Here is a 21626-nt window from a genome sequence, read left to right on the forward strand (position 1 = left end):
AAACGTCATATATTAATGTCTAATTACTTAAATACCTTCCTCTGTAACCTCAGGCAGCAGGAAGGGCTCATGAACCCCCTGCTGTGATTGTAAAAACTGAGCCCAAGTCTTTGAACTTGGTAGAGCTGGTTTTAGGAGCTAGCTCTCCTCACAGCTATGCCGAACCTCCGGAATGTTCTTGCTTTACTCGGGAAGCCTCACATCTTGCTGTCAAGAGCATCTCGAATTTTCTCACTTGGGGACACAGACTCCTAGGGTTGTGCCCTCATAGCAGCTACCAGAGACCTGAAGCGGGACCCCATGAGGTTCAGGGGTGCACTGCCTAGCTGGGTAGTTAGGAGTGTTGCAGGCTAGTTGTTAAACTATTCGCACAGTCTGTACTGGGAGTCTTTATACGACAAGAAACTCTTGTAAATGCAAACTCTATCAATCAAGAAATTGATTGGCTTTTTCAAGAAGAGCAAATTAATCAGCACCCCCCCCCCAGTTGGATTACCCCCCAGCATGAGGGAGCCCAGTCTGATCCCTAAGGGATCTTCCTCTAGGACAGAGAAAGTTCTGCTAGGTGCTAGGCACTGTTCCCAACCTTCGAGTGACTCCCGCAGCTCAGCCTGCCCCGCCCTCACCAACTTCCAAGGTCTGCAGCCACCAGGACCAGCACAGAGAACGTGGAAGGTCCATCCTAACCACCCATGTCTGGTTTTAGCACCAAGACTGCCACCGTCTCTCCTGGCCAAGGAGTCTGCCGGGGCTCTGACTGGTGTCTCTTTTTCTCCCCAGCATGGCCACGTTCCATTTCCTCCTTCCCAGCAGCATGATTGCAATGCCGGCAGAAGTCAAGAGCCCCTCGGGTAAATGAACACGAAGCAGGGGGTTATCCTTGGCAGTGAGCCACTGGAGGGAATGCCTCAGCAAACCCTGCACTGTGGGAGGGAGGGAGGCAGGAAGTAGGTCACTAGCTTCACAGCTGGAGCTTAATGGTTTCTGGATGGATGCATGGCGCCCAGATTCCCTGATGACAGAGACTGGCATCGTCTCAGGGAGGGACCTGCCACAGAGGAGGGCATGAGCCCATAGCCCGCCGTGCTACTTCTGGACATGAATTCATTTTGTACAAAAGGTTATTTAAAACACTGACAGCCAAGAGGACATGAATTATCTAGAAGATGTGAAAGCAGCCCAGGGGTAGTGACCATCCTCCCCACCCAGGAAGGTGACTTGGCCTTAGGTACAGCCCTCCCAGGGGTGCCCCCCCCCACTCCCCAGGAGGCACGTCCTTCTGTTGCCTGCTGCCCATTAGAACAGACCACTTTTGATTGCAAACCAACTTCCTCTTGGGCAAACAGCTTCTGTACAAACCAGAGGGTATCTAGATTCCTTACATGATGCCCCCTCTCTCTTCTTTCCCAGGGGTAGCCTGTGTCCTTGGCATACACTGGCCTGGAAATCACAACTTCTTCCTCTATTCACTTCACCGAACTCTGAAGGATAAAGTCGGTACTTTGAGATGGGGGTTCCCTAAGCTCGGGGCTCTCGGAACATGGCCTTCTCCAGCTTAGTTGAGGGCACATGACTGACGTGTCACTTTAGGGGACCAGAGCTGTGCAGGCAGAAGCAGGTGGCTCAGTGGCTGGGGTGTCAGTGACCGCGAGTCTCTGTCTCTGAGCGGTCCCGTTTCTTAAAGAGAACAGGTCAACAGGGACAAAACCCGGTCCGGTCCCCAGGACTCCTTTGGCAGCTCAGGTAAAGAGAGGCCTGGCGTCAGAGGCCAGATGCAGCCCTGGCCCGAATGTTTGTAAACTGCGTGCCGTCAGGCCAGCCACCGTGAGCCCCAGTCCCCTTTTCTCATCTGAAACGCAGAGCTAATTCACGACGCCATCCCTGCCCCCTGCTCGCCCTTGTCGGGAAGAGCCAAATCCACAGGGTTTCCGGATGTGAAAGCTCTTTGAAACTGACAGGCACTTTGGAAACACGGTGGTGGTTTGGTTTATACAAACTCATGGCTGTCGAGCAAGTTCACTTCGGGGTGATTCCTTGAGCTGTTCACTTAGGTTATATTTCAGAATTATACAAGGATAGTGAAATGTGAAAATGGGCAAAGGAAGAATCTCTCTCCTTCCAGCCCTCTCCTAGGCAGCGCAGCTTCCAATACCAACCTCTGTACCGACTGGCTGGGACCTGGGGCAGGTTGCTTACATCTCTGCCTCAGTTTCCTCATCTGTGAAATAGGGGTGCTAACAGGACTCACCTCACGGGACCCTTGTGAGAATTAACTGAAAGGAGGCATGGAAAGGGCTTACCACAGTGCTCAGCACCTCATAAGCCTTCACTCAGTGTTAGCTGCGGGGGGACAGTAGCGTGACCCCTTCTTTTATCCTTAGGAGGGAGACAGCATTGCCAAGAGGTGAGCGAGAGGGTGAGCCCAGACCACGGTTCCTGCCCACGTCCCTGACAGGCAGACTCGTCTGGGTCTTGGGCTGTGCAGGTGGAGGTGCTGGGTGGGGGCGGAGGCTGGGGGACAGCCTTGCATGCTGTGTCCTCCCCGCAGACCCAGACAGTGTGTGGCCCTGCGCCGCGCCCATTACGGTCTCCCAGCTCAGCTGCACCTGCACCTTCCTAGTGCTGGCCTGCGAGGATGGCGTGCTCACGCTGTTGGACCTGGCCGAAGGTGAGCCCCCATCTCTGCCTAACCCCTGGATGGGTCTCTGGGTAACCAGAGTCCGGGAACGCTGGAATTCCTGTAGGCTCGGGGCCTTCTGTTAGTTACTCCGTGTTCTTAAGTCAACTTGGGGAGCTGGTCCTGCCTTCCCCTCATTCACTCATTCAACAGACATTTATTGAACTTAATATGTGTGGACAATTCCCATTCCCTGTGGATTTACTGAGTGCCAGCTCCGTCCCCGCACTGGACCAGGGCCTGGAAGTCTGTCCATTTCCTCACTGTCATTCTCTGGGGAGGAAGTGTCTTCCATCCCCGGGTGTGGCACCATGGCAGCCTCAGCCCCTCTCCCCGTCTCCCCCAAGCTCTCAAAATAATCAAGTCCTCCTTCCTGCTATTCTACCCCCTCCCTGGCCAGCGGGAACCTCACTGGTATGGAAACTAAGAGACCTCAAAGGGGGCCAGGGCAAGATCAGCAACTATTCTGGGTGGGCGGTAACTTGCGAGAGTCCTGGGTCCTGGGTCTAGCTCTGCAGGTGCAGAAAATCAGCAGTGACTACTTGCCCTAAGTTGATCAGGATGTAAGGGAGTGTCTCCCTTTAATTAATTAATTAATTAATTAAAGAGAGAGTAGGGAGGAGGGGCAGAGGGAGATGGAGAGAGAGAACCTCAAACTCCCCACCGAGCACAGAGGTCAACATGGGGCTCCATCCCACCCATGAGATCATGACCGGAGCCAAAACCGAGAGTTGGACGCTTAACTGACTGAGCCACCCAGTCGCCCCGGGAGTGTCTCTCCCTCCTACCGGACTTTCTTAGATGGGATGACTGAATCACTGGTTTGCCCTTTTGTAATTGGATAGGTGTTTCATTTGGGAGTAGAGGTGCGCCATCTTCCCTGGCCGCGCTCCGAGCCCATGCGGCGGTGAGAGTTCGGGATGGTGTCCTGGCTCGTGGCCATCTCCGGGACGCTTCTGTCAAGCCAGTGAAGTGCCTTCCTCACTTGGCTTATTTATCTGAAGAATGCCATGGTTGTTTCCAATAGTGTGTACTCCGCCCACATGGCGGGAAGATAAACAGGGCTCCAGGCCCTCTTGAACTTGAGTTACTGCACCCACAGTGTTCTTACAATGGCTAAAGATATGTCAAAGTCAGGGGCACCTGGGTGGCTCAGTGGGTTAAGGCCTCTGCCTTCGGCTCAGGTCATGATCTCAGGGTCCTGGGATTGAGCCCCGCATCGGGCTCTCCACTCAGCGAGGAGCCTGCTTCCCCTCCTCTCTCTGCCTGCCTCTCTGCCTACTTGTGATCTCTCTCTCTCTGTCAAATAAATAAGATTAAAAAAAAAAAAAAAGATACATCAAAGGCAGAAGGGTGATACTAATGGCACATTCACTTGCCCAATAGCTTGCTTTCATTTTTCTGGATGTTGATACATTCTGGATATTGCTTGGCGACACACACGCATGTCCCTCTCCTTCTCCGAGACCACCCTGGCCCTTGCCCCCTCTGTTGTACCTCGACCTGCCCTGGTCAGTTGTGGTTCAGGACCGGGCTGGGTGTAGCTTCCTTCCTTCCGTCCCAGTGCTGACTCAGCCCCCCTCCACGGGGCTGGTCCTCCCTGTCCACGCCTCTCCGTACTCAGAAGGGGGGGCTCTTCTCTCCCACTGGGCTTTGGGGTTTCTGGTTTCACTCTCAGAGTGAGATCCATGGCTGGATCTTGCCTTCACATCCCTCACACACCTGCTGGTCACGGACCCCGAGCCCATGGCTGCATCGTCGTCTGGCCACTTTTCTGATCTGCTGGTGCAATTATTTCTCCAGGTTTCCCTCTTGGGGTCATCGCTCTTCCCAAGGGTTGTTCCTGCCAGAGCATTCACTTCCTGAAGTACTTCTTAGTCCACAAAGGAAAGAACATGTATCCTGAGAATCCTTTGAAATCTCAAATGAAGTGTGTGGTGCTGTGCACAGACTCTTCTCTCTACCTGGTGACAGCCAGAGGGACCCAAGGACCCAGCATCAGTGTGCTCGCTGAGAGGTGGGTGGCTCGAGCACAGGACGGGGTGAACGAGCTGCCAGTCAGATGGCGCCTTTCACTGATAGGACACCGACCACCTCCCCGGTGGGAGTCCACTGCTCTATAGCCGCCAACCCCCACCCGTGAGCATCCCAAGGTCCCCACTGTCTTTTATATGTGGGTAGATATGTAAAACTCGTCTTGCAAAAATTGTATGATGGCACAAGGGACACCTTTCCTGTCCCACATGACCAAGAAGAGCATCATTTCTGCCAAAAGAGCCTTTTATCCGTTTCCTCAAGGGTCTCTTTCTTTTCTAAATTGTGAAATACTTTAAACTTGCAAATGATCAACAGAATATGTGTGTGGATTTCGGGTGTATCTATATGCACACCATATATATACATATACACACTATATATAGTGTGTGTGTCCACGTGTGTGTATATCTAGAGGCAGAGAGAAACTCCCCTGCACCCATCATCAAGCTTAAGAAATAGATCATCTCCCAGGTGCTTGGGTGGCTCAGTCGGTTAAGCGTCTGCCTTTGGCTCAGGTCCTGATCCTGGGGTCCTGGGATCGAGCCCTGCATCCGGCTCCCTGCTCAGTAGGGAGTCTGTTTCTCCCTCTCCCCTCTGCTTGTCCTCTCTCTCACTGTCTCTCTCTCAAAGAAATAAATAAAATATTTAAGAAAAGATCATCTCCAATTCAGTTAAGGCTCTCTGTGTGCTTGTCCCCAGTCACACTCTTCTCTCTCCTCCCCAAAGGTAGTTATGTATCTATTGCTGTATGTAACAAACCACCCCACAACTTAAAGGCTAAAGGAAACACTCATTATTTAGCCCCGAACCCCCATCCTGTAGGTCGGCTGTTTGGGTGAGGCTAAGCTGGGCGGCTCCTCCACTGGTCTGGCTCAGGCTCTCATGTGTGTCCCAGGCCACCGGCAGCTCGGCCAGGGGCTGGGCGGTTCTCAGTGGCCTCACTCACCTAGGTGGCCATTTGCTGGCCATTGGCCAGGACGCTTGTTTCTCCTCCTTGTGGCCGCTCCTGCAGGCTGTCTCAGCCTCCATCATCTGACAGCCCAAGGGTCCCCCTCAGCAAGCAAGGGCCACCGCAGTGCACACTTTCCAGGCCTCTGCTCATACCACACAGGACAGAGCACATCACATGGCCATATCCACGATCAAGCAGTGGGAAAATCGACTCCATCTTTTTCCTTTTTTTATTTTTAAAGATTTTTAAAGATTTTATATATTTACTTGACAGATCACAAGGAGGCAGAGAGGCAGGCAGAGAGAGAGGAGGAGGAAGGCTCCCTGCCGAGCAGAGAGCCCGATGCAGGGCTCGATCCCAGGACCCCGGGATCATGACCTGAGCCGAAGGCAGAGGCTTTAACCCACTGAGCCACCCAGGCACCCCTATCTTTTTCCTTTTTTAAAAGGAAGATTATTTAAAGATTTATCTATATGGAGAGAGCGAGTGTGCATGCACAAGGAGGGGGGCAGGGCAGAGGGATTCTTTCAAGCAGACTCCCTGCTGAGCAAGAAGCCCGAAGCAGGGGGGGTTCAGTCCCACAGCCCATGAGTCCGTGACCAGAGCCAAAACCAAGAGTCAGACACTGAACAGATTGAGCCACCCAGGCGCCCCTTGACTCCACCTTTTGATGGGAGTTGCTGCAAAATATTACGGCCAGTTTCTTTTTCCATCTATAATATGGTTTTCCAAAATTCTTTATTCCTTGGCTCTCCCGTAAGAATTAACCACCTGTATCTCCAAGTAACCGACCACTTAGCCGCGCATTATTTGGGGCAATTGTAAATGGAATCCTATCCTGTATACTCCCCAGCTTGTTTCTCAGGCCGTTTCTTCTATCGCTTGCCTTGCAACCTTGTTCATGGGAGTCACACATGTTGGGGAATGCGGCCTGGTTATTTTCCCACCTGCACTGCAGCCCGTCGTATAACAGAGTGCAACGAGGCATGCTCCTCCCAGGGGACAATCAGATTGTCCCCAGTGTTTGCTACTCCGAAAAGTCCAACATTGTCGCGGCCGGCGCGACAAATCGACCAGGGTTGAGAGGGTAAGAGGATGCTGAAAAGAAATTAAGAGACAAAGAGATGGGGGCAGGAGGAGCACCAAGGAGGATGTCCAATAGTGCCAATTTTATTCAAGGCTGTGAGGCATTATAGAGCTAACAGAAACAATCATAAGAAAGTATCTATTTTTAGCTGATTACTAAAGAGTTTGCAACATGCACAGAAAATCCTTCAAGCTTTCCCATTATCGATTTCCCAAGCACCAATAGCAGACCCTCTAGCGCCAGATGCACTGACTTCAAGGCTACTCAAGACATAGTTTATGTAAGCACAGCACAGTCTTACAGTGGTGTAGTCTATAGCCCGTGCAAGGACAGCAAGGACCAGCCAAGAATTTCTGACCCCGACCAAATCGTCTCTGTCTGAGTAGCAAACGTGTGGGAAGTCACGTAGGTGAGCGCACAACACATAGCACAGACCCTTTCTCAGTGCTACTCGACTTTATCGACCTAAGCCTTTTGTTCGGCTATTCAGCCTTTAAAGGAGGCACAAGTCAGGGCCTGGTTTGGTCCTCGTCGCAAGCCTTATCGCGGCCTCCCACGCAACATATCTCCTGATGCTTCTATACACAAGAGCGTGTCTGGGCTGTATGCCCAGGAGAGGACAGCACAGCCTGAACTCTTCCAGTACAACTGGCCATGTGTCTTGTTTCCTGCAGGCCTATAAAGCACCTGGATGAGGCCATCTGTGCAGTGGCCCCGGTCCAAGCCTTACCTGGCATGGTAGGTTCCTTGTGCCCCTCACTCCTCTTCAGTAAACGTGGTCATTTGTCCTTCGAAAACTACATGTCAAAGGCAGGTCAAGTGCTAGACCCTGGACTAGCTCTGGGCTACCTGGGGATGAAGGAACAAGTCACTGCCCTGCTGGGGTGCACGGCTGAAAACAGCCACTTTCAGGAGGCGGTGACTAGAGAGCGTGGAGAGGACAAGGACAGACGCTGGACTTGTGAGTCTGGGGGAGAGGAAGTGGTGTGGCAGCTGGAAGAGGATGACATCGGGGTATGTCCCATCTACAGGGAGGAAGGAGCCCAGGCAGGAGGGCGTTCTGGCTCAGATCTCAGGCCAGGAGGGGCCATTGGAGTGAATGGGGTCCCCGAGGACGGAAGGAAAGGGTTTGTACACAGAGGCAGCACTAAATCCACGTGGAGGGCCGGCACCTCAGCAGGGCAGGGTGGGATACTGGCGGACTAGAAGCCAGGGCAGAAGGGGGAAGCGCCCCCCAGGATCAGACCCAGCGCCTGCAGGAGGGCCTGTTGCTGCGGGGACCTCCAGAGAAGGAAACACACACACTTCTCTGCTCCCTGAGCCGCACTGGTCGCCTGAAAGCAAATCAGTTCTCTCTGTGGCCTGTGGTAATGTCCAGCTGCTTCTCTGACCCCGAATGGAGGGGACAGAGAAGTCCCCATCACCATCTCTTTGCTTCCCAGTTGCTGATCTTCTACGAGAACGGCTCTGTACAGCTCATGGATGTGGCCAAGCCTCAGATCATCTGTGCCTTTGCTCTACCCAGAACCTACCATCTGGTGGTCCCCTGGAAGCCCTTGTTTGTCGTGTCCGTTCAACACCCGTGTTTCCTGCTCCGAGGTACCGGAGGGGGACCCCGTGGCCTGCTGGCTCTTTTCCTGACACTCTCCACCCTCTCCCAGAACACAGGGTGACACTGCCCGATCTCTTCCCCACTCTCCCACCCTACACCACAGGTCAGAACGACGCGGCTGTTCAGCCCTCCCTAGGCGCTTAGCTAAAACACGAGGCAAGGTCTTTTCTCTGGAATCTTGCTATTCTAGATCAAGTGAGCCCAGTCAGTCACAGCTCAGTCCCAGTGAGGCAGCCTTACCAAGAGAGAGCAGCCCCCCTGTGCCCGCCCAGCCCACAGAGAAGGTCATCCCTCCACAGCGCTGGCCCTCTCGTTTCATCTCAGGAGACCATCCCGACGAAACTGAATCCAGCCACACCAAGGACATCCAGAGTTCTGTTTTCTATTTCAACCTCGAGGCCTACCCACTCCTGGAAAATCTGTCCAAAAATCACACCATTCCAGAAGCTGACATGACCGAGAACGCGGCCTTTGCCCAGGTGCTGCCCTTGGAGAAAAGATGCGAGCGTTTCCTCCAGAAGAGGTAGAGTGCTGGGTCTGCCTCCCATCCCTGCCCTTGGGGTGTCTGGATGGAGGACTAGTGGTTCATTTGACGGTAAGGTCCGTCCAGCATTTAGAGCCCCCCGCCAGCGGGGAACCCCACCCTCTCCTAGCCCAGGAACCGCGCCCCCGTTCCCGTTCAGCTTGGTAGAAAAGGAGCAGTGGATTCAGGCTGGAAAGGAAGGGCTTCCAGTTGCTGTTTTCTCCTTGTCAAGACTGTCTTTGCTTTCTGCTTTCTCGAGTCTTTGGTTTTATAAATCATATTTGGATTATCAGACGCAATCATCTAAGACAGTGTCTGTGGCCCGTTTCCATGAATAAAGTGTTCCTGGAACAGGCCCGCTTGTTAGGTCTTACCAGTGGCTGCTCGTGTGTCACAGCGGCAGAGCTGACACTGCCAACAGACACCATAGGATCTGTCACGCCTTTGCAGAAACGGTTTTCCGGCCCCCGGTCCAAGCTCCCCTCTGCTTTATCCATCATCTGGACAAATGTGAGGTCCTGCGTCTCTCCCCTTTCCGCTGTCGCGGTGCCACCGGGACTCTGTCCACAGTCCTTTCCGCTGTAGAAGCGTTGTGAACTGTGCTCTGTCCGCTCTGGAGAAGCAGGTCTCTCTTCTCTCCCATTCACCGCAAATTTCTGGCGGCTTGCAAATTCTTGTTGATTTGTGTCGTGATTGGACTGTGCACTTTAAGCGGGACAGGTCACCAGTGGAGCCCTCTACAACAGATGGGGTGGGGAGGGAATCGAGTGGTCCCTTTCCTTCCCGGGCCTTCTGTAGCGTCCGCTCTGGGACTCTGTGATCTCTCCAGTATGATCTCCTCACGCTTGCCTCCAGAGTAGTGAAGGAACAGCAGGATTCTCAGCTCTGAAATCCGCCGCCTCCGCCGCTCACTAGCCGGGAGACCTTGTCGAGTCCCTTAACCTCCAAGAGCCTCAGTTTCCTCCTTAATTCAAAAAAGATGTGTGGAACGCCCACGGTGCAGCAGACTGTGCTGTGGGCTCTTCCACGATGCCTGGCCCGCAGGTGGTGAAGGTATTCGAGAGCTAATACATGTCAAGGGCTGGGCATGCGGTCGTCACTCAGTGGTAGGTCCAAGAATGACGCTGGGTTAGTCTCAGTTCTGGCCCAGGAAACTCTAGACACCACCGCCAGGTGGCGCCACGGCCCCCATGACGGCTTTTACCGGCTACACTTGGTTCCTTCCTGGGCGTGGTGGGCTGGCCTTAGGGCTTTCAACATCCCCGGGAGGGAAGCAGGGCCATCCTTGTCGGGAGCCGGGGATGGTCTGTGGGTCTTGGGGGAGGACAGCAAGGAAGGGGCCAGTAGACATTTCCCCTGATGGAAGGATTACCAAGATTTACTGAGTGCCTCTGTTCCTCCCATGGAGGCTTCTTCTTTTAACCGTTGATGGCTTGACTTGTTCTGAGGACATGCGGCTGAATAATTTAAGGGTGAAACATCATGAAGTCTAGTTTATTTTCAAGCAGACCAGGAAAGCATTTAGAGAGAGAAAGAGAAAATGTGAACAATCTGTGAAACCCAGGACAATATTCATAGAGAGAGACAGACAGATAAAATGTTCATAGGTGGTGAATACAGGTGTATTGTACTACTTGCAACTTTTCTGTAGGTTTGAAATTTTTCTAAGTAAAAGATAAGGAGAGGTTATAAATTATTATTTACAGTATAATCCTGATTTTGAGTAAAAGACGACTGGAAATGTGTATACCCATAGTAATGGTAGTTATATTTGGGTGATCACGTATGTGTGATTTTCTTTCTTTGTACTTTCCCTATTTGCAGCTTTTCTAAAAAAAAAAAATACAAAACAAAAACGTTATTTTGGAAAATTTTAAATATCAGTTAAAAAAGAAGTGAAGAGTGTGAGTTTAGGCCATGGCTGTAGTGAGACTGTTCTCAGGGGAGGTCCTGGTGTGGAGATTTCTGGAGCTTTTTCCTTTTTAAAATTTTGAATTAGTCTCATAGGTAGAAATTAGTGATTCACCAGCAGCGTATACTACTCAGTGCTCATTACAGGAAGTGCCCTCCTTAATGCCCATCCCCCAATTACCCCCCCCCCCCCACACCTCTCCTCCAGCCACCCTCAGTTTGTTTCCTAGAGTTTGTCTCCCTCTCAATTTTCATCTTGTTTTATTTTTCTTTCCCTTCCCCTAGAGCCATCTGTCTCGTTTCTTCAGTCCCCCATGAGTGCAATCGTATGGTATTGTCTTTCTCTGACTTGTTTCCCTTAGCATAATAGCCTCTACTCCCATCCACATCGTTGCAAATGGCAAGATTTTATTCTTTTTGATGGCTGCATAGTATCTGCTGCTCTTTCTTGATGAGACCCAGAGAAACCCCTTATTTAAGGAGCTTGTTTCCATTTCTGCCTTTCAGTCTGACCCGTCTCTCTTACTGGCCTGGAAAGGGTGAGCCTTCCCACTTGAGCTGGAAGCCAGCCGGCTGCCCCACCTGGGGGAACGGCCCCCGGCCCCACATTTCCAGCACTGGGAGGCTCACCTCCTGCCTGGCCAACTCAGGCTGCCTCAGTCCCTGATGGACAAGTCCCACCCTTGGCCAAGGTATAAGTGGAGATCAGACTTCAGGACACCGTGGAAGGAACCCGCGGAAGGAAGGAAATTTGCTTCAAGCAGAGCTACTACTAACTAAGTAGTTCTCCATTGTAAAAAAAATTATTCACTATTTCTGATAGAAGTTATTATCAATGCACTTGTAGAAATTCGGAAAACAGGACAATGCAAAAAAAAATTTTTTAAATAACTCACAGTCCATCACAAAAACCCTAGCAGGGCTGTTAATCTGTTAATTTAGGTCCAGGTTTTCCCTTTGGTGTTTTTACTAAGTTGAGATCCTATTTCATGATCAATTTTTAAGTCTGGCTTTGTGTCGCTCCAGAATAGAAGTTCATTATTTTTTTAAGAAAAACCTCCTTATAAATACGGTTTTTAATGCCTATGTAATTTCCATGGAAAGGCTGTGTCTACAGTATAGTTCTCCACCCCCCTGTGGTTGGGTCTGCTCTCGTAAGGACAAGGTCCATCCACTTTGACCTCCTCCAGTTCCCGTGGGAATGGACTTTTTATTTTTTTATTTTTTTTTTTAAAGATTTTATTTATTAATTTGACAGACAGAGATCACAAGTAAGCAGAGAGGCAGACAGAGAGGGGGAAGCAGACTCTCCACCGAGCAGAGAGCCCGATGCGGGGCTCGATCCCAGGACCCTGAGATCATGACCTGAGCCAAAGGCAGAGGCTTAACCCACTGAGCCACCCAGGCACCCCGGAATGGACTTTTTAAAGGCGCTCTTTTCCTAATGTCTTTCCTCCTTATCAACACAGCTTAGCTCTTAGGACCCACACCCCAACCTCTCCCTGGGAAGGCCCCACAGTCGCTAGGAGGGGTGGAGAGGACTGCCTCCTAGGGAACCTTCTGCAGGGGAGAAGGTTGGAGGGGCTGACCACGTGGGACATCAGGAGCCAGGGGCCAGGGATTGGGAGCTTGGGAATAGAAAAGCTCAGGGAAGTGCTCACTGGGTCCTGGGACCCAGCAGGAGCTAGGAGGGATCACACTGTGTAGTTGTGGCCAGCCCAGATTGAAGGAACATTCACTTGGGCCTGATCACAGTGTTCGAATTATATCCCTTGTGGCAACACATTTTCCAAACTGGGTCCCAGCAAGAATTTGGGAAACATTGATTAAAAGAAGGCTTTTTCTGTTCTCCTGCTCTGAGGTCTGATACCTGGGGTTTTCCCAAAGAGTAGTCCCTGCCCCAACATTTTAGTTTGAAATTGCCCATCCTTCCTTCCTTCCTCCCAAGAGAAAGTGCACACGGGGTGGGGGTGGGCAGGGGGAGACAGAGGGAAAAGGAGAGAGAATTTTAGCAGGCTCCATGCTGCCCGATCTCACGACCCTGAGATCATGACCTGAGCCAAAATCAAGAGTTGGACTCAACAGTCTGAGCCACCCAGGTGCCCCTTATTTTGAAAAATTTCAAAATACAGGTTTGAGGAGAAAAAAGTCACTGAACAGCCACATGCCCACAACTTAGCCTTTAACATACTTCTGCTGCTGTTTCTCACATAGGCCCCTATGTGTCCCCCCAATTTTAATTTCACCTCTTTCCCCCCCTTTCATTCCTTGTGTCTGAAACAGCTTCCCTGATGCTAAAAATAAGTGAAATTTCAAGGCAATGGGTTTATGTGGCAATCAAGTCAAAGTTTCAGACTTGCAATACTCTGTCCAAATTGTTTTCACAAAACCTACCCTTGGGACTTTTATAAACAGCCTGTGTGAAAGGGAGCCAGCCTTCGGGGCTTTAAAAGGAGGCCAGTTAGCTCCAAATACGCGTCCCTACCCCCCACCCCGCCACCCCCCTTCCCGAGGCCTGGCCTCTGCTCTCCTCCAGCCCTGGGCTCTAGGCACCATTTCCTGGCTCCCTGCCCCCTTTAGAGTGTGCCCTCTCTGGCTGGCTCAAACTTGATCACAAGACAGCAATTTCTGCACACCAGGAAGCAGACAGAAACAGAGTGCCCCTTCCTCTCTATGTCTCTGTCTCTGTCTCTCTCTCCTTTCATTCCCTGTGAATACAAAGCCCAGAGAGATGCAGGGTTTTCCACAGCCGGCTTTCTGCCAGAAGGTGGGCTTCGGGGTGACCCAACAGTCCAGGTCCACCACGGCCAAGGGAACCGGGGGTGGAGCAGACGGGAGGCGAGAGCCCATCACCATTTTCATCCAGAAGTGAAGGACACTTTGCAGTTTTTGTTACATACATTGTACATGTCTGTCTCTCCTTCTGCAACTTGGCTTGGATCTTTTTCCCAAGCACGAGTTCATTCTCTTTCGATTTTAAAAGGTCTGTGTCCGTGTGTTACCAACAGTTTTTTTCCTGGTTTTTCTGGCTAGCTGCAAATGCGGCTGCTCACGCAGCCAGACAGAAGTTTCGAGGCTCAGGTCGCTGGAGTTTTCCATCTTCTCCCTTAGATGTTGCTGAAGGGCAGGTGTAAAGAACCTCAAATTCAAGGCACAAGCCGTGCAGTAGGCCTGGGGCGCAGACCGGGGGCCTCTAGCTGTGGGACGGGACAGGCCTCAGGTCTTCATGCATGAAATGAGTGACGGCCACATCTCTGCATGGGACACGATGGCACACGCAGTAAGGGCCAGCATTACTTATCATGAGACCACAGAGAAAGGCCTTCTCCATGCCACAATGTATGTTGCAAATCACCCACGTTGTCTTAACACACAAACGGCTTTATTCTCAGGCTTCCTTTTCAGACTTGCCCTCGTCCCATCTATTCAGCACCCTCTTGGGCAGTCACTTTTTCTTTTCTTTTCTTCTCTGATTTTATTTTTAAGTAATCTCTAAACCTAACAAGGGGTTCGAACTTACAACCCCGAGATCAAGAGCCATGTGCTCCACCAACTGAGCCAGACAGGCGCTCCTGAGGGTCGTCTATGAAAGTCATGTTGTTTTGACCTCCTGAGCCAGAAATTTCACTCACACTAATTCATCAGCAGTGGAAGTATTATTTTTTTTTTAAGATTTTATTTATTTATTTGACAGGCAGAAATCACAAGTAGGCAGAGAGGCAGGCAGAGAGAGGAGGAAGCAGGCTCCCCGCTGAGCAGAGAGCCCGATGTGGGGCTCGATCCCAGGACCCTGGGATCATGACCTGAGCCAAAGGCAGAGGCTTAACCCACTGAGCCACCCAGGCGCCCCAAGAGGTATTATGATCATTAACGTGCACTGAGCACCTACCCGGGGTCGGGTACTATGCTAAGGGCTTTGGAGGTATAATCTTATTTTTTACTATTGTTACTATCGCCTGTCCAGGGTCACCAGCTTGTAAGTGAGGTACAAGCAGTGTGGGTTCAAAGCCCGAGTGTGTACCCTGCGCACACTCTGCCTCCTCCCCGCGCTCCCGTCGCAGGCACCGATGGTTCACGCAGCCTGGAAGGCCTTAACAAAGGATTTTCAGCCCCGGGGTGTGCTTGTTAGGGAGAGAGAAGATGGTGGATCTGTGAGTGGCCCCTGGAAGCAGTTTGTAGGATACATTTCCGGTGCAAACCGGGGGGTGCACAATAGTGTGTGGCCAAAAAGAAAAAAAAAACAAGATTTTATGCACGTCTATGCTTGTATGTGTGAAAGCAATTTCCAAGGACTTACAGGGAGCTGTTAATTACAGTTGCTTTGGGAAGGGAAAGCCAGGATCTGAGGTGGGAGGGAGATTGCTTGTAACTGTATACCCACCTGGATTTTCTGATTTCTTTAAAAGCAAAGTATAGGCTACTTTTTCAAGTTAAAAAATGTTTTAGTCCGTTGAGGACCAGATACGTTTCCACGTGGATGCACTGTGCCAGACAGAGCCTTGAAACAAATCCAAAGCTGCAATCACTGCCTTTCTCCCCAGAAGGAGCCCTCCTCCTGCGCGCCCAGACTGTTTTGACACCCTCGGTGCACGCAGGCCACGGCAGGAACCTGGCCCGCAGCCCGCACCCCTTTCCGCAGAAGGAAGGCGTCCTCCGCACGCCCCAGCGGCCAGGTCCGCGTGCAGAATGAGGGGTGGGTCCTGGGCTGCTCCGACTCTCCTGTACTGAACGTGCATTTGCTTGTGGGTTTTTTTTGTTTTTTGTTTTTTTTTAATTAACCTCTTACTTTGTAAGAGACCCAACTCAGGCACCTGATCTTCCAGGAGCACTCGCCGGGGAAGGGTGGACCCCTCCCAGGTTCTCCCTGCATTTGACCTTGACGGCACTGAAATGCCTCGGATTATAAATGTCCTTCACTCCTGTCACCCACAGGAAACCTGGGGGGAACCGGGGCTGTTTCTGTACACTCTGGTCTTCCCTGCACTCGCACCCGTGCCTGTCACTAGTGTAACCAAACCCTCCCAGGAAGCTACACCGGGCGAGCTGTTGCATGAAGGGAGCTTGATTTGCAGCCAATGAGGTGATCACGGGGAGTAACTTGGGACTGGGTTCCTTTTAGTGAGGGTTAGGATGAGTACTTAGCTAGGGAAGCCCCGTCATTGTACATAGAGGCCGGCTTACGGTCACGCGTGCGCCTTTAGGAAACTCGCCCGTGCGTACGTTGTATGTTGTATAAATGAGGCTTGTGCTCTTCCTTGGGTGGAGATTTTAGTATTAAAAGGAGGTAGAGGCAACTGTCCGTCCCTCCATGGGTCACTCCACGGTCCACGTGTGCAGGCGTGAGTTGGGGGTTAAGCGCAAACCGGTTGGGGCAGTCTGGGCCCCCGGAAGTCTTTGTCTGGGCCGTTGCTGCTGCTTGAGGGGTAGTTTTAGGTTCAGTCACGATTGCTGTGGCCCTCAGGTCTTTTACCTGAGTTAAGACATACACTGGAAAGAAGAACTTAAGGAGGGGCGCCTGGGTGGCTCAGAGGGTTAAGCCTCTGCCTTTAGCTCAGGTCATGATCCCAGGGTCCTGGGATCGAGCCCCGCATCGGGCTCTCTGCTCAGCGGGGAGCCTGCTTCCCCTCCTCTCTCTCTGCCTGCCTCTCTGCCTACTTGTGATCTCTGTCAAATAAATAAAATCTCTAAAAAAAAAAAAAAGAAAAGAAAAGAAAAGAAAGAAAGAAAAGAACTTAAGGAAAAATGTGGGACAAAGGTTAATGGGTACAAATGGGGTGGGGGGGCGGTCAAGGCCAGGTCTTGGGGTCCAGCTAATGACACTAGTAGAGTCTGCTCAAGGAGGATTTAACCACTGGACGTGCTGGCATTCCGATGTGGCTGACGGTGGTCCACGCACACGGACCGTGAGTCCCCAGCACACTGTGCCTTCTACCGGGCTCGGCTCCTGGCTGAGTCCCTGTCGTCAGGCAGTAAAGGTTCTGAGGGCGGGCTGTGCCCAGGCTGAGTCCCGAGGACACCGACGGGCAGCACATGTGCCATTTGGCGAGTTTGTTGGTTTAGCACAGCGCCGTCAGGGGCTGTCCCGGGACCGAGGAGCCGGAGGGGTGGGGGGCACGGGGCACAACACGATTTCCTCTCATCTCCACCAATGTGGCCCACAGGTTCCAGAAGCTGGAGAAGAAGGCGAAGGAGCAGGAGCACTGGACGCGGCTTCGCAGGTATTCCTTGCTTCTCCAGAGAGAGAACTTCAGGAAGTGACCGGGCCGCTGCTCTGGGCTCTCTGAGAAGGTTGGCCGCAGGCAGGCTTCCCCCGAGGGTGCCCTGAGGCCAGGCGACGCGGGGACAGGGCTGCAGCTCAGTAGGCCCAGGGACCTGGACTAGCAGTCCAGGACGGCAGCAAGGGAGAGCCGTGCTCTGGGGGGGCTTCAACCCTAAGCCGCTTGTGAGAGCCCTCAGGCGGACGATGTGTCACCCCAATAAACAGCGATACTGTTTCCAGCCCCCAGAGCTGCTGTGGTGTGTGACTCTTCCTTCCCACCCAGTCCAGACCCTAGCGGGGCCCAGGCAATGGCTTCCGGCAGTGTCCTGGGCCTTGTGAGGACCACTCGCCTTCTGGGCCCCGGAGAGTCCCTTTGCTCCCATGAGCAAGACCCCAGGCTCCCCCAGCGACTGTGTGGCTCTCTTTCTCCCCACCCGCTTCTTTCCCTCTTTGCACTGGAGTCACTTTGGAGAGGCGGAGGCTCACTCAGAGTGGCTGGGCACTGCCTGAGGTCACAGGGACCTGAGAGGGCACTGGGGAGGCAGGGACGGTGCCACTCCTGCCGCTGGCTGCTGGCTTGGAACCCTAGAGGAGGCCGGGTGACTGGAGGACAGGAGGGGTGGGCAGAGAGGTGCCTTCGTCTTCTCTGGAAACTTCCCTCCCAGGCAAACAGGCCAGAGGTTGCCCCGGCTCAGGGCCTCTGCCTGCCTCTCTGAGGACACCGTGTGGCCCCTCTGAGAACTGCAGGTGGCTGACACGTCCCAGCCTCCCCATGGTTGCGGCAGGCAGGGTCTGTGACAGGCAGCTCCCTTTGTGTCCCCATCCCTCTCCTCCCTTGGATCGCACACGCTCCTCATCGCCACGACACATCCTTCACAGCGCTGGTACTGATCGCAGAATGTCCCCAGACGAAGAGGTCCCCCCGCCCAGGCACTCTGTCGCTCGCCCTCCCACGGCGGGAGTAGAGACGGCAGCGGCGGCAACTTTCACAACAACCCTCTTGCTCCACCCGCCAGGCACTGTGGCCACTCTCTTTTGAGGTGAGGGAGGAAAACTTAGGATGGTGGCCATGACCTTACATACACTGAATGGGGCAGGGAACGAAGGTTTACGGGACACCATTGTGATTGTGGGCTCGACCTGTGCGCCTCAAGTGACCTTGTGAGATGGAGATATTGCCATTATCCATATTTCCCAGAAGGGAAGTTGAGACTCAGGTTACACGGCCTGGAACAGCCTGGATCAAGTCCTAAAAGACTTCTTCATCAGCAAGTGTCAGAGACTCAAATGAACTTTCAGGTTGGCTCATGTAATGTTAAAAATCCAGGTGTGGGGGTGCCTGGGTGGCTCAGTGGATCAAAGCCTCTGCCTTCAGCTCAGGTCATGATCCCGGGGTCCTGGGATCGAGCCCCGCATCGGGCTCTCTGCTCAGCGGGGAGCCTGCTTCCTCCTCTCTCTCTGCCTGCCTCTCTGCCTACTTGTGATCTCCGTCTGTCAAATAAATAAATAAAATCTTTAAAAAAAAAAAAAAATCCAGGTGTGATTCTTTCCCCGAGGCTGGGTCCAGGTGTTGGACTCTCTTTCCAACTCTGTTTTGATTCCCCTTTCTGGGAGGCCCTCTGCTCGGCTGGCAACGTGACCGCCACCACCACCCACAGCGAGTGTCCCTTTCTCTACAGTTCCAGCAAAGTCCGAAGCCTGCTTCTCACTGGTCTGAATGTGGTCACATTCTGGAACCACTCAGGGGCTGACTGTGGCATGGGCCCATCCCTGGAGAGACATGGAGGTCACGCCCACCCAAACTAAGGAGGGCAGAGCTGTCTGAAGACAGGAAAATGCCAGGTCACAAGGGAAGAAGTCAGGAGGGGTGCTGGGCTGGCCCTGACCTCCTTCTTCAAAGTCACGTGCCACCCAAACCAGGCCACCTCCTCAGTTGCCCAGTGTGTGTGGGGAGAGCAGAGAGGGGTGAGGGGAGCTGGGACAGTCACAGGGAGCCTCCTAGGACAGGTACATGGGAGGGGGGAGGGAGGAGGGCAGAGGACCCCAGGCCCAGCAAAGTGCTGGGAAAATGGGCAGACGAGGCCTGAGCAGCACTGAGCTGGGGACCCATGGCCCTATCCCCCTCCCCAGGGCTGGTGTACCACCAGGGCTGAGCGGGCGGTGCCAGTGGTCCCCAAAAGAGGTCCTTGCCCACTGGGTGACAGAACCCCTCAGAAGCAGCAAGAACCTTGGGATTTCTCAGGGGAATGTTAGAACTAGTATCAGTCAAAGGAGCGCCCCAGGTATCATAGTTAGGACACATCACACACAGGGTTTGTGCAAACGCAGGGATGACCTCTGGTGAGCGGGCTGGGCAGAATGGCTCCTGGCCTCACCCAGGACAAGCAGGGCTTTGCAGTTAGGCCCAGCTTCCCTCCCCAGCCCTGGGTTACCCTCCTTCTCCAGTTACTGGCAGTTCCAGAATCCTAGCGCATCCGCGTGCCCCACATATGGCCCTGTTTACTGAGCAACACGTGGCCGGAGGGACGTCTGGGCTCGGCCTCCTCCAGGTGCGCCACGCAGGCGCACAAGGCCTGGCCCGGCCTCAGTCCTATCACCTCCCATCCGCGGACAGACAACCCATGACCACCACCTCCTGTCTTCCCCTGGGGTTCATACAGTGACCCATGTAGCCTGCCCTTAAATCAATGGCTTAAATATGAAACCATCAGCTGTCCCTCCATAGGACGCAGCCCGTCAGCATCAGCGCCCACACAGTGTGGCCTTCTCAGTGAGAGCAACATCGCTCGGCAAGCAGAGGCAGCTTCCTGCTATGGCAAGAACACCGGGGGCCAAGGTGCATGAGGGGCCTGGTTCTGTCCTCCCAACACACACACACACACACACGTGCGCACACACGTGCCTGCCAGGATGATCCCAGAGACCTGATCCGTCAACCACCAGCCACGGGTGTCCGCGCCCCACCAGCCGGGTACCAGCTCTGTGAACAACTCCCTGTTCTCTGTGCTGCTGTGTCCCGCTCTGGAAAACAGGTCTAACTCCACACACCTGCTGCCCCTCACCTGTGGCTCCCATGCTCAACCCGCGTGAGGTCAGTTGTTGAATTTGCAGCCCTCGCCACGGAGCCTGGCTGACGGGAACCGCTCCGTGGGCCCTGCCCCGTGGGTTCTGAGCCGCCCAGCTGTGAACGCAGCTTCTCAGGAAGGAGGCAGCACCCGCCAGCGGCCCGGTGGGGCTCCCTGGGCTCAGCCGGCCTCTGGCTCCGGCCTCCCAGCAGGCACGCGCCTTCCCCACCCAGCCAGGGCCTCAGGTGATGGAGGGGGCGCTACCCAGTACCCTGGGTCCCCGTCCTCGGGACAGACTGGTGTTCACCTGTGTGCACGCCCCGGGAGGCTGCACTCCCATCGGGGCCCAGTCCGACGCTGCCGCTGGCCATCTGCTGGGGCGTGTTCTTAGCCTCTCCTTCCTCCACTTTCCCAACCTCACCCTGGCCCCAGCAGCTGCCACTTTCACAGGCCGGTTAGCTGAGAACTGAGAGTCGCCTACCTGGACGCTGCTGGCCATCCCGGTGCCTCGCAACGGGGACACAGGCGCAGGAGCAGTGCGAGGAGAGCCCTTCCCAGCCCCAGCCCTCTGTCTTATTAGCAGAGACGCGCTAATGAAAATTCACACCCCGGTGCTAACAAACACCGGGCCGCGGGCGGCTCCGAGAGGGAGGCGAGGCTCTCCGCAGGGGAGGGCGCTGGCCAATGAGCTCCACTTACCTGTGAAAAGACTTGCTAATAACTTTAATTCCCCATCCTAAACCGCAGGGCCTTTGCCATGCAAACAGATTTTCTAAATTGGCCAGGCCCCTGGAAAGGCCTTCCCACTCGGCTCCAGTTAGGGTCCTGGGAGGGGAGGTGTGGGAAAGGGGGTGGTCAGCGGAGGTGTGAGGTCTGCCCCCCTGCAGGGCCTCTGCTTTCGGATCCCACTCTCTGCGGCCAAATGCTGGCCAGGGTGCGCCCCGCCGCCTGAATGACACGGCCCTGCTGCCTGCCCGCCCGCTCTGAGTACCCCCCACCTTCCGGGCCCAGCCGAGCGCTGGAAAGGATCTCTGAGATGGTTTCAAAACAAACCTATCAGTATCCAAGGCTAAACAGCCCCGGGTGTGTCCATGCAGGGGACCATCCCTGGGCGGTAAGAAGTACCGATGCCTGAAACCACGTGGCTAAACCCTGAAAATGCTCTGACAGGGGAAAGAAGCCGGACACCGGGGGCTTCATGTTGTGCGGTTCCTCTCATGCAAAATGTCTGGAACAGGCAGATCGACAGAGGCGGGAAGGAACGGAGTGTGCTGGGGTGGGGGGATGGCGTAATGGGGGAGTGCCTGCTAATGGGCACAGAGTTTCTTTGGGGCATGGTGGAAATGTTCTCACTTTAGGGGTGCCTGGGCGGCTTAGTCGGTTAAGCGTCTGCCTTTGGGTCCTGGGAATCGAGCCCCGCATCTGGGTTCTCTGCTCAGAGGGGAGCCTGCTTCTTCCTCTCTCTCTGCCGCTCCCCCGTTTGTGCTCTCTTTCTCTCTCTTC

At 53.7% G+C, this 21626-nt stretch overlaps 1 protein-coding gene across 1 annotated transcript in view; it reads left to right on the top strand.

Annotated features, from left to right (window-relative positions):
- The window catches only part of LOC111152701 (WD repeat domain 93), a 43096-nt gene extending 26039 nt beyond the window's left edge, over positions 1-17057 (top strand). The window contains exons 9-16 of the mRNA XM_022511274.1: positions 781-851; positions 1411-1497; positions 2549-2668; positions 4481-4694; positions 7428-7491; positions 8196-8352; positions 8690-8888; positions 16961-17057. Of these exons, the coding sequence (XP_022366982.1) occupies positions 781-851; positions 1411-1497; positions 2549-2668; positions 4481-4694; positions 7428-7491; positions 8196-8352; positions 8690-8888; positions 16961-17057 (1009 nt within the window). The remainder of the gene's footprint in view (positions 1-780; positions 852-1410; positions 1498-2548; positions 2669-4480; positions 4695-7427; positions 7492-8195; positions 8353-8689; positions 8889-16960) is intronic.
- The last annotated feature ends 4569 nt before the right edge of the window (positions 17058-21626 follow it).

Source organism: Enhydra lutris, unplaced genomic scaffold (assembly GCF_002288905.1).
Source record: "Enhydra lutris kenyoni isolate GAN:26980312 unplaced genomic scaffold, ASM228890v2 scaffoldscaffold29, whole genome shotgun sequence".
Lineage (NCBI taxonomy): Eukaryota > Metazoa > Chordata > Mammalia > Carnivora > Mustelidae > Enhydra > Enhydra lutris.